The sequence below is a fragment of the Callospermophilus lateralis genome, chromosome Y (assembly GCF_048772815.1).
Source record: "Callospermophilus lateralis isolate mCalLat2 chromosome Y, mCalLat2.hap1, whole genome shotgun sequence".
NCBI classification, from domain to species: domain Eukaryota; kingdom Metazoa; phylum Chordata; class Mammalia; order Rodentia; family Sciuridae; genus Callospermophilus; species Callospermophilus lateralis.
In genome coordinates this window covers 6422396-6438009 of record NC_135326.1, presented here as the reverse complement: position 1 = coordinate 6438009, position 15614 = coordinate 6422396, and the positions used below count along the sequence as shown (strand labels likewise).

The window sequence follows — 15614 nt, the reverse complement described above, 5'->3', positions numbered from 1 at the left end:
CCAGCAACTCAGTGAGCCCCAGTCTCTAAATAATATACAAAAGAGTGCTGGGGGTGTAGCTCAGTGGTTGAGCGTCCCTAGGTTTAATCCCTAGTATCAAAAAACAAAAAAGTTATAAAATATTTTTGCTTATAAGACAGTTTTGTATGTTTATTTACTAGGAATATTGCTATGAAGGAGAAAATGTTTGAAGTGTTTTTTAGCTTCTTAAATGAACAATGGATCAGGCACCATGATACACATCTTAGTCTCAGCTACTCAGGAGGCTGAGAAGGCAAGATCACAAGCTTAAGGCCAATATAGGTAACATAGGGAGATCCTGTCTCCAAAAAAAAAAAAAAAAAAAAAAAAGAGCCCAGGACAGAGCACAGGGATAGAATAGTTCCCTAGCATGCAACTACTGAACCTGAGTTGCATCACCAGTATACACACACACACAAACATATCATCTGATACTATAAAATAAAAGACCTTAAATAATTATTTCAAGGTATGTATTTTCACCTATTTCTAAAAAACAAATGTGTTTTATGTAAAATCCAAGCTCAGAAGAAATTATAAATCCCTATTAGTCTATAATAATAAGATTATGAAACAAACTTTTAAATTTTTCTAAATTTTTAAGAGGGGCATACTGAGAGCACTCGGCCAGTGAGCCACATCCCCCGCCCTATTTTATATTTTACTTAGAGACAGGGTCTCACTGAGTAGCAGCACCTTGCTTTTACTGAGAGGAGCTTTGAACTTGCGATCCTTCTGCTTCAGCCTAGCCACTGGAATTACAGGCAGCTGGAATTATGGGCATGTGCCACTATGCCCAGATAAAATGAAAAAAAAAATTTTTAATACTTTTTATTTGTTGATGTACCTTTATTATTTATTTATATGCGGTGCTGAGGATCAAACTCAGTTCCTCACATATGCCAGGCAATTGCTCTGCCACTGAGCTATAGCCCCAACCCCCAAATGGAAATTTTTTTTAAAGTCAATCTACATTTGTTTTGTGTAGGTGTGTGATGCTAGGAACTGAACCCAGGGCCTTGTGCATGCAAGGCAAGCACTCTACCAACTGAGCTGTACCATCAGCTGCCCAAATTTCTACATTTGCACACACAGACAAAAATACTGAGGGCTGGGGATGTGGCTCAAGTGGTAGCGCACCTGTCTCATATGTCTGAGGCACTGGATTCGAATCTCAGCACCACATAAAAATAAAATAAAAATATTATGACCACCTACAACTAAAGAATAAATAATAAAAAATATATATTGAATTTGTTCTCTTTCTACTATGATAAAAGAATATAAATTTTCACAAGGACAAACAAAGAGCAACAGACACGTAGGATATTATATTAATTTTGCTGAGTCATCAGGTTTGTTAAATAATTACATTGAGGTACAAAAAAATTCATATTTCCATCTACTCTTTTTTCTCATTGCTTATTAAGTTATGAGCTGCTTAGAAGAGAGTAAGAAGACAGTAGGAAGTGGCCTTGGTTAAAAAAAACAAAACCATTATAATTACATAATGCAAACATAAATCAAGCAAAAAAATGGAAGAGAAAAAAATATCATTACCTTTTGAATAATCTTCCAATAAGAGGTTGAAGTGACCTAATTGACAAAAGAAATCAGACTCCACTTTTCCTTCAGCTTTTAATATTAAAGATTCGTAGCAGTGAACAGCCTAGAAATGAAAAATATAAACATTTTTAAAACAATAAAACCCTAGATAACATTTCCTTCCTGAAAGAAAGCATACATGTTACAATTACTAAAGAAATCAAACTCAATCAATAAAAGTCATTTTCTATCAAAAACATGGGATGAAGTAACACATTACTCTTAAATAAAACAGCTTTTCCAGTATTAATGGAGCCAGCAGTCATGATGTAAGTGACTTCCCATCTAAACAAAGAACTGCCCAATAAAACAGTCTAGAAACACTTTAATAACTTTTTATAAAAGTAGCAAATCTAAATTGTTACTTAAGTCCTTGTCCATACAGCAAAACTACTTTCAGATACTGAAAGAACTTTATTAAAAACTCAGTAGACACTAGCTATATGTAATATTTGAATATTTGAAATATGGTGACTCAAATTGAGATGAGCTGTAAATGAAATGTCATACAAATATTCCAAAGATTTCATATAAAAAACTCAATAATTTGATGATCATAGTAAAATATTTATAAAATTTTAAATTACAAATATAACTCACATTTGTGATTTGCAATGCACTGTTCTCAGAGTTGCTATGGACTAATAGCAACTACCATTTGTATTCATCGGCTATAATTTGTCAGAAACTATATCACCTTCTAGAATAACATAAATCTTTGTTTTAAAACATACCTTTCTCTTCATTTATTTCAAGCTCCAACACTACATGCCCCCATACATACAGGTACAGTCTCATACTTTTTTTTTTAACAGAGAAAAGTTACTCTTAAAGAACCTCATTTGGGGCTGGGAATGTGGCTCAAGCGATAGCGCACTCGCCTGGCATGCATATGGGCCCAGGTTCGATCCTCAGCACCACATAAAGGAAACAAAGATGTTGTGTGCACCGAAAACTAAAAAAAAATATTAAAAAATTCTCTCTATATTAAAAAAAAAAAAGTCTGAAGAACCACATGTTCAGGCTGGGGATATAGCTCAAATGGTAGAGTGCTTGCTTCACATGCACAAAGCCCTGGGTTTGATCTCCAACGCAACAAAAGAAAAAAATTAAACATAAGTTTTATCTTCAAAGGGACTATTAACATGGGAAATACATGATTTCTTAGATCTGAGAACACTTTAAGGAAGACTCCCAGCTGTGATGCCTCTAAAAAGCCATCTAAGATAAACTATCCCATAAAGGAACAAAGGTAATATCCTATTACTATCCAAATATTTTATCTTACTCAGAAGAGTCCATTGAGATGAGAAAATAGGTTGTTAGATAGAGTTCTCATATAAAATGCCTTCATTTTTTCCTCCTTTGAATACAAAAGACACTTCAAACAAAAAGCCTTTAAGTACCTAATTCAATATATAATTCCTCAATAAGTTTAAAGACCCTCTCTAGTCCTGGAAAACTCAACCATCCATAAGAGTAAAATTTAAATTTAAAAAAGAACTGAGCAGAGCTGGAGTTACAGCTCAGTAATAGTTTGCTTGCCTGTGAGGCACTGGGTTTGATCCTCAGCATCACATAAAAATAAACAAATAAATAAAGGTATTGTGTCCATCCAGAACTTAAAAAAAAAAAAAAAAAGATAAGTATGTAAGTATGCAATGTGGGTCTGGAGTCCTAGCATCTCATGAAGCTAAAGTAGGAGGATAACTTGAGTCTAATGCACAACATTAGAGTCTCCCATTTCAAAAATTTAAATTCAGTTAGCACAGTTTTCAGTCTCTTCTACTGTATCTACCTGGAGAGCATATTTAGTACCAAATCACCATCACTAAAAATAATTAAAAGGCTGAATTTACTTTTAAATAATTTAGGCATATATAATAAGTGTTTGTTTTGTTTTTTTGACAAATAAAATTTATTATGGTTGTTCTAGCAAATTGAACATATTCTTAAGACTATATTAATCCATTTTGGCTCTATCCAGTCGTAGGGGAAGGCCTCAGAAATAAATGTGACAATGAAATTTCACTTGCTTCATACTCTAAGCAACTTTCTCTTTTCTCAAATCACCACAATAATGCATTATTTATTAACAAGATCATGACAAATTCCTCAGATATATCAGAAATAAAAATAAAAACTACTTTCAAGTAATCAAGTTTTTCTTATCAGTCTTGGGTTATTAAAGAGTATTAATTCCAATCCCTCTTTCCAGAACTCTAGAAGCATATTTACAGGTACTGAGAAAAATAATAACAAATAACAAAAACTAAAAACAATGCAAGTTTTTTCTTTGTAAGATGAAGAACAGTTAAGGGATCAGTTAAGAAACTAATGCAAGCCAGGCCCAGATGCCCACACTAGTAACTCCAGTGGTTCAGGAGGCTGAGGCAGGAGGATCTGAGTTCAAAGCCAGCCTCAGTAACAGGGAGATGCTAGCAACTCAGTGAGACCCTGTCTCTAAATAAAATACAAAATAGGGCTGGGGATGTGGCTCAATGGTCAGTTTAATCCCCAGTAACAAAAACAAAAACCAAAAATTATTGCAAGATAGGCACAATGGTATACTCCTATAATCCTGTTAACTCAGCAAGCTGAGATGAGGATCACACATTGGAAGCCAGCCTCAGAAACTTGGCAAGATCCTAAACAATTTAGCAAGAACGTGTCTCAAAATAAAAAGTAAGAACAAAGAGGGGGCTGTTTGAGGATACAGCTCAAAGGTAAATTGCCTCTGGGTTAAATCCCCAGTACCAAAAAAAAAATAATAATAATTTTAAAAAGTGTTAAGAATATAGCTCAGTGGTTCTGGGTTGATCCACAGCAGTACAAAAAGCAAACAAAAAACTAATACTGAATAATGGGGGGAGGTGGGAATTAATAATACACAGAAAAAGCACATAAGGGACTCTTCTAATCTTTAAAAAAAAAATGTTCAACTGTGCTTACACTAGAAAAGCAAATCCCAAAAGGCAAGCAATGACTTGTTTCTAATAACAAAACTAATAGCAATAAGAAGTAAATATGACACTCTCATCTGTTCTTTTTTTTTTAAATATTGATTTTTTTTTTTATTTGTCGTTGGGCACAGTACTTTTATTTCTTTATTTTTAATGTGGTGCTAAGGACCGAACCTAGGGCGAGTGTTCTACCACTGAGCCACAACCCCAGCCCTCTCATCTATTTTTACTGAGGATGATGTAGAACTGATGAGGCTGGACACACAGAATTAGCAGGAAGTAGGTTTATGAGCTGTAGGGCTCAAGAGCGACTATCACCTAAAAATTTCTGGACCATAAGTCTGGCAATTCTTTGAACTTTATATCCAGTGGGAGAAGGAATTTAAAAGTTCACTGAAATTTAAAAAAGGGCTTTTTATTCCAATTTTATAGAGTAGACAGAGGTTTCAAAAGTCTTTACCACAGAAAGCAGAAGTAACAATTCTTGTACGAAAATTTAGCTTTTGCAAGCCAGAGTAAACACAGAGCCCCCACAAATAGTAAATTCCAAATCATAATGAAATAAGAATAAATATGGGGAGGATTTCTGAAGAAACTTAATTAAGATTGGTGGGTGGAGGATGGGGCATCACTAACGGATACAAACTGATATAAACATGAAATACAAATAAACCTATCTCTGTTCCATTACTGCATTCCTAAAAATATTTCTATGTGCCAAATTCTATATAAGAAAATTGTTAAAAGAAAAATATAAAAACTAAGATTCCTCAAACACTATTTAAACTGAAATAAAAAAGTAATACTATAGCGACTGGCTCAGGAACACATCATTTGCCTCCTACATGTGAGACATTGGGTTCAGTCCTTAGCACCAATAAATAAATAAACGAAATAAAGATATCGGGTTCATCTATAACAACAAAAAAAATTTTTTTAAAGAATACTATATAAGGACTGGGGTTGTTGCTCAGTGGTAGATCACTTGCCTTGCATGCATGAGGCACTGAGTTCAAATCTCAGGACCACATAAAAAATAAATAAATAAAGATATTGTGACTATCTACAACTAAAAAATATTAAAAAAAAAAAAAAAAAAAAAAGAATACTGGAGCTGGGGATGTGACTCAAGCAGTAGCGCGCTTGCCTAGCATGTGCGGGGCACTGGGTTCAATCCTCAGCACCACATAAAATAAAATAAAGATGTTGTGTCCACCAAAAACTGAGAAATAAATACTTTAAAAAGAATACTATATAATCTTTAAGAAGAACATGGAATCAATCTCTAAGTATTAAGAAGGTTTTCTAAGACACTAAGAAAAAAGTGAATATGATTTTATATTAATTTTATACCTTTAAAAATCTCTTTTAAAAACAAAGGCCAAGGGCTAGGGATGTGGCTCAAGCGGTAGCACGCTCGCCTGGCATGCGTGCGGCCCAGTTTCGATCCTCAACACCACATACAAAGATGTTGTGTCCGCCAAAAACTAAAAAAAAAAAAAAAAAAATTAAAAATTCTCTCTCTCTCTCTCTCTCTCTCTCTCTCTCTCTTCCTTCTCTCACTCTCTCTCTTTAAATTAAAAAAAAAAAAACAAAGGTTAAGGGTTGGGGTTGTGGCTCAGTGGTACAGCATGTGCCTAGCATACGAGGCACTGGGTTCAATTCTCAGCACGGCAGATAAATAAATAAAGTAAAACAACTAACAAATAAAATTAAACAAACAAAAGCCAAGATGGGCACTGTGGCACACACCTGTAATCCCAGATACTTTGGAGGCTGAGGTAGGAGGATTGTACATTCAAAGCCAGTCCCACCAAGTTAGTGAGGCCCTAAGCAAGTCAGTGAGATCCTATTCTGAATAAAATACAAAACAGGGCTGGGGCTGTGAGATCCTGATTTCAATCAGCAGTGCCCCCCACCCCCAGCAAGTAAATAAATAAATAAATGGCTAGCGAGGCCAGGAGGTGCCCGCCTGCAATGCAGCAGCTCAGGACGCTAAGGCAGGAGGATTTTGAGTTCAAAGCCTGTCTCAGCAATTTAGCGGGGCCCTGAGCAATTCAGCAAGACCTTGTCTCAAAATAAATTACAAAAAAGGCCTGGGAATGTGGCTTGGTAGTCAAGCACCCCTGGGTTCCATTCCTGGTACTTAAAAGTACTAAGATTTGATCAAAATCAAACAGACAAAAAAAGTTATATCATTTTTAAAAAATTGATATAATTCTATCACAGTGATGCAAGTCTATAATCCCATCTACTTGGGAGGCTGATGTACAAGGGCTACAAATCTGAGATCAGACTTAGTAACTTAGCAAGACCCTCTCTAAAAAATATAAAATAAAATAATTATACTAATGAAATGAAAATGAAGTAGAAATTAAAGACAGGAAAAACTGTAATACATGCCACTGAATTAATTTACCATCTATATAGAGGCTCATATCTTACCAACATAATAGCCAAATTGTGTTGATTTAGATCTTGTTTTTTAGCTGAACATTGACACTTTTATTTGAAAATCCAACAGACTGTATTTTACTGCCCTGTAATACTCAAGCAAAAACTGTTATTTTGGAAAAAAAATTTATAAAGGACTAAAGTAGTTCAGTAGCCGAACAACCCTGAGCTTACACACACACACACACACACACACACACACACACACACACACACAGCAGGAGCCATTCATTAACATCAGAATATAAAGCATGATAATGGATTGAAATGCAAAAAAAGAAAAAAGAAAAAAAGCCTGCAAACTCCATTTTGATATACATGTAAGCCTACAAATAAGTTTATCACCTGAGTAACAAAAAGTCATGTCATACATAACAATTTCACTAGTATATAAATAATGGCAGTCTGTTTGACTATAAAAAGAGCTGAGAACTTTATGACAAAGTAAACCAAGCCTAGAAAACTGCCTGTTTATATATAGTTTTGAATAGTGCCTACGTCTTAAGATTTATGTGATTAATGTGGCACAATTTTAAAGAAATATTTTAGATTAAGACTTTTTTGGTAAAATATATAAATAATTGTTAAGACAGCCTCTTTCCAAGAAATCTTTTCTTTTTCTTTCTTTTCTTTTTTTTTTCTTTTTTTTTTTTAGCACTTTTAATGCATCAAAGTTCTAATTCCTAAAAAACAACACATTTGGGGCTGGGGATGTGGCTCAAGCGGTAGCACGCTCGCCTGGCATGCATGACTGGGTTCGATCCTCAGCACCACATACAAACAAAGATGTTGTGTCTGCTGAAAAACTAATAAATAAATAAAATTCTCTTAAAAAAAAAAAAAGAAACACATTACATTGTTTCTATGGTTGCTTCTTTAACTCAAATATCAATCTCCTTAAGAACTGAAAACGAATAAATGAAATGAATCTGGTAAAAGTCATCAAATAGAAAACATATACAATGTAAATCACCTTAAATACTATTATTGATATATTTCAGAACAAAAATAAAACACTTTTGAAATCACTTTAATGTTTTCTCCTATCATTTACACAATCAATTCCTGAAAAATTCATGTTTTAATAAATTGAAAGTTCTATCATTACCGCCAAAGCTTTTAAACACCTACTCTAAAAAATAGACCCCCTATTTTACTGTTGAATAGTAAAAAAACTATAATTTCTCTATTCATCTTTCTACTAATAATTCTAGTACCAAAATAAAGACCACCAAAGGGACAAAGAGCAAAAGCATTCCTGAGCCTCAACTCATAGTCTGACAGTCAGTAGATAGTGGTTTGTTTCTTTTTCCTTCTGTTATCCCACTTTGACTTATAGTTTCTGAGGTAATGAAAGTTTGGCAAGAATCTTACCCACCCACCTTAAACAATCTTATCGGCTTCAGAGACCAGGTGTACCATAGGATCAGGATGCTCTTGCCATGACTGTCAAGAATAAACAAGATTAATGGATAAAAACTCCTGAGGAGTCATCAAATAGCATACCTGCCATGATCTGTGTTCTCTTACGTTTCCCAGTTACATGTTTTTTTTTCCCCTGAGTAAAATCATAATTTTATTTTAAAATTATTTCCCCTCCATGTTTTATTGGTGTATTACAATTACTTATAATATTGTAATGCACTATTACATGCACATGATATAAAAATATAATTTGGCCAATACTATTTCCCCTTTCCCTCCACACCTTCCTTACTTTGGTCCCCCTGTCCTCTACCCTCTACTCTATGGGTCTCCTGCTTTAATTTTAATAAGATTTTTCCCTACCCCTACCTTTCTTTTTCTTTCTCCTCTCTAGCTTCCACAATTGAGAGAAAACACTTAACCACTGCCTTTCTTATTTTGGCTTACCTCACTTAACATAATGCTCTCAAGCTCCATCCATTTTCCTGTAAGGGACATAATTTCATTTTTCTTTATGGCTGAATAACTGCCTATTTTAAACTGTGTTGCTATAAATATAAGCATGTACATATCACTGCAGTATGCTGATTTTAGTTCTTTTGGTTACAAAACAAGTAGAAATATAGCTAGGTTATATGATGTTTCCCATTCTTAGATTTCTGAATAATTTACATACTGATTTTCATCACATCTCTGTGTTATCTTAACTGCTACAGCAATTAATTCCTATCACAAGGCAGGGATGTTCATATAGGACACAACATCAATATGAAAAACTAACATTTGGCTCCTAATAGAATTTCAATGTTTTGTTTGTTTGTTTGTTTTTTGAACAAGGGTTCAAAAAATTGAACAAGGGGACCCAGCAACTGAGCCATATCCCCAGCCCAATTTGTATTTTATTTGGAGACAAGGTCTCACTGAGTTTTGCTTAGCACCTTGATTTTGCTGATGCTGGCTTTGAACTCACAATCTTCCTGCCCAGCCTCCATAGCCACTGGGATTACAGGTGTTACCTGTACCCAACAAGGAATTCAATGCTTTTAAAAAACACTGCTCTTTCGGGCTGGAGATATAACTCAGTTGGTAGAGTGCTTGCTTGCATGCACAAGTGCACAAGGCCCTGGGTTTGATCCCCAGCAACAAAAAAAAGAAAAAACAAAACAAAACACTGCTCTCAAAAATTTTCACTTAAGGGCTTGGGTTGTGGCTCATGCATGCTCGCCTAGCATGAGGCACTGGCTTCAATCCTCAGCACCACATAAAGTAAAATAAAGACATTGTGTCTACCTATAAGTAAAAACTAAATTTTTTAAAAAATTTTTTTTCACTTAATTACTCAAACATAAAAAATTTACATTAAGTATAAATTCTCAGTATTAAAGATCACATGCAATTTCAAATATATGCTTAAGCAACCTCTGCCCACTTTTTAAAAATCATTACATATGACCAGGCATGGTAGTCCATACCTATAATCCCAGCAGCTTGAGAGGCTGAGGCAGGAGGATTGCAAGTTTAAAGCCAGCCTCAACAACCTAGTGAGGCACTAAGCAACTCAGTGAGATCCTGACTTAAATAAAATACAAAAAGAGACTGGAGATGTGGCTCAGTAGTGAAGTGCCTCTGGATTCCATCCCCAGTTTAAAAAAACAAAACAAAAAAACATATTACTAACATATATTATAATTTAGAACTCCTAATATCATAAGGTAAATATTAATCCCATGGAAACACTCATAAGTAGTATTTATTTTTAAGTATGGATCATCAATATGTATGATAAGACCTTTTCCCCCAATGTTTTCAAACACTATCAATTGCAAGCAACTTCATAAACTCCAAGTTAAATTAGAAATAAATACTCCAAAATACAATCCAAGTTAAATTAGAAGTGACCATCTTTGTGAAGGCTCAGGAATCCAAAGAGATAACTACATGCAGAACACCCGTCCTCCCCCCCCCCGCCCCCTTTTTATTAGTACTGGAGCTTAAATGCAGGGCCTCACAGATACTAGGCAATCACCTATTACTAGACTGCAATCCCAAACCCAGACATTTTTATTTTTCTTTGAGACAATCTCAGTAAATTGCCCAGGCTAGCTTCAAACTTGTGGTCCTTCTGCCTCAATCCTCCAGATCCCAACATTATTTATTTCCCCCCCCCCCAATAATTCAATTTAACTTAAAGAATATTAAAGGGGCTGGGATGTGGCTCAGTGGTAGAGAGCTAGCCTTGCATGTGTGCAGCCCTGGGATCTATCCTCAGCATCATATAAAAAATAAATAAATAAAACAAAGGTCTAAAAATAGCTTAAAAAAAAAAAAAAAAAGAATATTAAAGCCAGTCACAATTTGCCAGTAGTTTTCATGGATAGGTTTTTCACTTCCATAGTATTTAACAATCATATTCAACAATCAAATGAAATGAATTTTTAGGAAAAAAAGTATCACATCACTGATTTTTGGTCATTATTTGAATCAAAACAAAAATTCAAAAATAGATTATAGGGGTTGGGAATATAGCTCAGTTGGTAGAATGCTTACCTCACATGCATAGGCCCCTGGGTTCAATCCCCAGCACCACAGGGGGAAAAAAAATAGATTACAGATTAAAAAAAAACTTAAGACTATGCTAAACCAAACTACATATTAAAATCTATGCAAGTTAAATCTCCATTTTAAAAAATGGCACCCGATCGGATACTATTCAACCATAAAGAATAAGAAAATCTGACATTTGCAGCACCATGGATGGAACTGGAAATCATTATACTCAATGAAATAAATCAAGCACAGAAAGACGTGGACATAGCTAACTTATGTGGAATTCAAATAAGTTGATTTCAAAAAAGGGGAGAGTAAACTGACCTTATTAGAGACCTGGAAAAGAAAGGACCCAGGAGGGATGGGAAACATTGATAAATGGATACAAAGTTACAGTTTCACAGAAGAAAGAAATTCCAGGTACAATTACATGGTATTATGCCTACAGAAAAAGGAATTACTTCGATTTCAAAAAGCCTAAAGAACTTTGGAAGTTTCATCATTGAGAAATAAAAATTTTTGAAAATAGAGATATTTTAATTTGACTTAAATATTACCAAATACATGAATACATGTATTAAATATTACCCATAATTCGTACAACTTCAATGTATCTGTGTTTAAAAACCCTTTATTAAGCTGAACAAAGTGGCATACAGCTATAATCGCAGATACTTTTAAGGTTGATGCAAGAAGATCCTGAGTTCAAAGCCAGCCTCAGAAATTTAGTAAGACCCTATGCAACTTAGGGAGACACTGTCTGTGAAAGAAAACACATAAAAAGGGCTAGGGATGTGGCTCCGTGGTTAAGTGCCCCTAGATTCAATCCCAGATACAAAAAAATAAAAAATTTAAAAAAAAAATCCTCAAGAAAAAAATTAGCATGAGGACCTGGGTTCAAATCCCCCCCCAGGGGAGGGGGGGTTGAAACTATGTTTCTTTCAATTGAGGCAACAAACTGTCAAGTTCATAATTTCTGATTTCAACCAAATAAGAAAAAAATGTAATGAATGCAGCATTTATTATATGTAGCATTTTTTGTACAGTCCTAGGTTCATCTTCTCAAGTGACAGGATATAATTCATTTTAAATAATAAGTTTGATCAGGTCATAAACAGGCTTAAGAGTAAGGTTCTATGGAGTGTACCCAACAGTCCACAAGAAGTAACTAAATGTGTTAAATGATAAATTTATAGTAGGTTTAAGAATGTTACTTTGAAAAGACACCGATAATTCCCCTTTCAAATAATGAATTTGTGCCAGGCAATTTATTAGATCTTTTCGCTAAGATTTTCCTGTTTATATCTCCTCCGGCCACGAAAACAATCCCTTCTTCATTTCTCCTCCCACCATTTCCCGCCATCTTGGCTGATAAGAGCAGCCATTAACTAAATGACAGTGCCAACTTTTCACACAAACAAGGAAATGTCTTCGGTCTCTAAAACCCAGGCATCAAGACTTCTAGGTCAAAAAACCAACATCCCCCCCCCCCACACACACACACAGACAATATTCTCAGCACTATTTCTGATGGCAAAATACTAAAAAGAGTAAGTACATCATTTATGTTTCAGTCAAACATAATGCCAATGAGGGTAGATCCAGTTCCAATACAAACTCCTGAAGGCAAAAAATTATGTGAATTTAATCCTTAGGAGACAAAGTAATACAAGAAAGCATAAACGTGCGATTAAATCAGACATAACAAGCTAGGAGCCAAACGCGGATTTAATTTTAAAAAGAAAGAAAAAAAAAAGGACGACAGGGAAATAGTAAATTTTCAGAAGTCTGCAAAATTGACCAACTTTGAGCTAACATTCAGAAATCATAGGCTTAACCAAAAAGGTCTAAAACACCAGCAATGCTAACGAGTCTGTTAAGCCAGGCCCCAAAGAGCAGGCGCAAACTAAAAAAGATTCTGGACAGCTAGAGAGCAATATGATCCGGCAAGAGGAGAGCAAAAGTGATAAATAGTTTTTCAAATGCCCCTTGGTCACTGCTGTTGTCTGCAACGAAAGATGGCTAGAACAGCGCGAGACGCAAATACAAGGACTAGCAAAACGCAGGGCAAAAAGATCGTGTAGACAGTTGTGTTCGCGTAGTTGCCCTACCTTGCCCAGTAGGGTTTTCATACTGGCGCCATCTTCGCGAAGACTCAGGAATCCGAAGAGGCGACTGTAGGAAGAAACACACGTGTCTTGTTAAAGCTTGCGGAAAAGCACTGACCCGTCCCTTCCCGAAACCAAGGCCCGGAAAGCAGCAAGGGCTGGGTGAATGCCAAGACGAGGTGACCTCCCGTCGCCACCGAAGTCAAGCTGCATTTGGGCCCTTCTGGAGAGTGGCATCAACCGGTGGGTAGTCAACCTGCCGGTGACAACGGTCCGTACCTGTCCAATCCACCGAGCGCCTCCCTCTCCTGCACTGTCAAGGTGAGGGACCCCTCTTCGCTCTCGCCGCTCTCTTTTTCCGCCGCCATTTTCTTTTCCTCATCACCAAATGTAGCCGCGGCAGTAGCAAGCGACAAAGCACAGGATTTCATGGAAACGCCGCAAATTTGTAACTCCCACGTTGACGCCCACTCACCACCGTGTTCACAGCTTCAAACGGTGATCTCAAACACAGCTTGAGACTAAGCAACTTTATAGTAACCGCAGACAGTCGCGACCCGAAACTCCAAAGCACAGGCGAAAATTGCAGATGCAGGGGCTACAAGGGTCGGCTACCAGATCACATCACGAGGCAGGTGGTGACCAGAAGAACACAAAAGCTCACAATGCTGAACAGCCAAGAGAAATTCTTAGAATTACAAACTTAGCCCGGTACCAACACAAAGTTGTTGTAATAGTGTCACAAGGTAAACCCCACGCAACTGTCGTGACCTCTCCCTACAACCAACCAGGCTCACCAATAGAGGTGATCGGCTTGCATCACATGACTTTTGTTGACCTACGTCAGCTATGGTGCCACTGAACTTGCTGGTTGCCGAACTCAGCCGTTCAGAAATACCAGGGAACAGAACACACACTAACTTGGGTAGGTGGGTTATGGTCACATCTGTTCGCAAAAAGGTAGTCTTCGGAATGAAAAAACCTTTAGATTGTTCGACTTAAATTTACTACTACAAAGAATGGAAGGTCCGGGTGGTGTCTGTCCTTCGGTAGCCACCTAGGTCTCGCGAGGAAAAAGGAGGTGATGGAAGGAGCGAGATAAAACATCTCCCGCGGTGCACTCAAATGCAGCGCAAGGACTTTTTACTACCTGGTTGCACCTAGCCCATCCACGCCTTGTGGTGCGGGATCACCTCACACTGAAGAGGATCTTGTTGCCGGAAACAAGTCACATACTGAGGTCCAGAAGACAAAAATTTTACATCGCAGGAAGAGTCTTCTCGCTAAGTCTCCGAAGATTGCCGAACTTCTCACCGCTGCATACTTACTTGTTCTCCCTACCTTTTCACTCTTCCACATGAAACAACACATTGTTGGACCTGTTCCCTTAATTGATGGTTGCCCATAGATGCTGGTTCGTTGCCCTTAACTCTGTTTATCCAAAATTCTATGTTTGTTTATTGTTTGCGTGGGAGAGGAAAGTAGGGATTAAACCCAGAGGCGCTTTGCCACTGACTTACATCCTCAGCCCTTTTTATTTTTTATGACTGAACTTGGATTTGTCTTTTCCGGCCTCAGACTCCAGTGACGCTGAGATTGCAGGCTTCCTGTACCTGACTGAGCCCCTTGATTCTTTAGTGCGACCTTTTAATGCTGATTTTATATATCTTAGCCCATTATTTTCTCTGAAACAGACCTATTCTTTTCTTACTCTACTATAAAAGGCTACACAGGTCTTAATATTGTGAATAGCTGTATTAACATAAGTATATTTATTATGATAATGGTGAGCTACAGGACTGAAGAAGTTTTCAAACGTAAACACTCTTACATAAGAAAAATACAAATACTAGGGTTGATGTGGTACATGCCAGTAATCACAGGAATCTGGAGGCTGAACCAGGAAGATCACAATTTGAGACCTGCCTAATCACAATACCCTGCCCTAAAAAGGGATACAGCCTGTCCTAGTGGCCCAGGCCTACAACTCAGCCTTCAGCAGAGGCAAGGAGATCTGAAGTTCAAAGCCAGCCTCAGTAACAGAGAGCTCTAAGAAACTCAGTGAGACTCTGTCTCTAAATAAAATACAAATTAGGGTTGAGGATGTGGTTCAGTGGTAGAGGGCCCCTGAGTTCAGTCCCTGGATACTTCCCCTCAAATGGGGGTTGGGAGAGGGGTGATGGAGTGGCTGGAAATCTCACTCTGTGGTCAATAAGCTCCAATACTGCCAAAGGAAAAGAAAGAAAGATAGAAATGCTTGTAAAATCTGATCTTTTCCAAAAATAATTCAGTACCTTTCTTCAGGGACACAATCATTATAAGGTAGCAGAGCAACAATGGCATGCATATAGTATAGAAGTTGCACTCAAAAGTATTTAGGAACTGGAGTTATGACTCAGCGGTTTCACCTAGCAGATGTGAAATCCTGAGTTCAACCCTCAGCACCACATAAAAATAAATAAAGGTATTTAGTTCATCTATTAACTTAAAA

The 15614-nt window shown here is 36.7% G+C and overlaps 1 protein-coding gene across 2 annotated transcripts in view; it reads right to left on the bottom strand.

Moving 5' to 3' along the window:
• LOC143639791 (lysine-specific demethylase 6A-like) overlaps positions 1 to 13670 on the bottom strand; it is a 207952-nt gene extending 194282 nt beyond the window's left edge. For both annotated transcript variants that reach the window (XM_077107851.1, XM_077107852.1), the window contains exons 1-3: positions 13403 to 13670; positions 13127 to 13190; positions 1582 to 1690 (exon numbers count right to left, since the gene is read on the bottom strand). In XM_077107851.1, coding sequence (XP_076963966.1) covers positions 1582 to 1690; positions 13127 to 13190; positions 13403 to 13554 — 325 coding nt within the window. In that variant the 5' untranslated portion in view covers positions 13555 to 13670. The remainder of the gene's footprint in view (positions 1 to 1581; positions 1691 to 13126; positions 13191 to 13402) is intronic.
• Positions 13671 to 15614: the final 1944 nt, after the last annotated feature.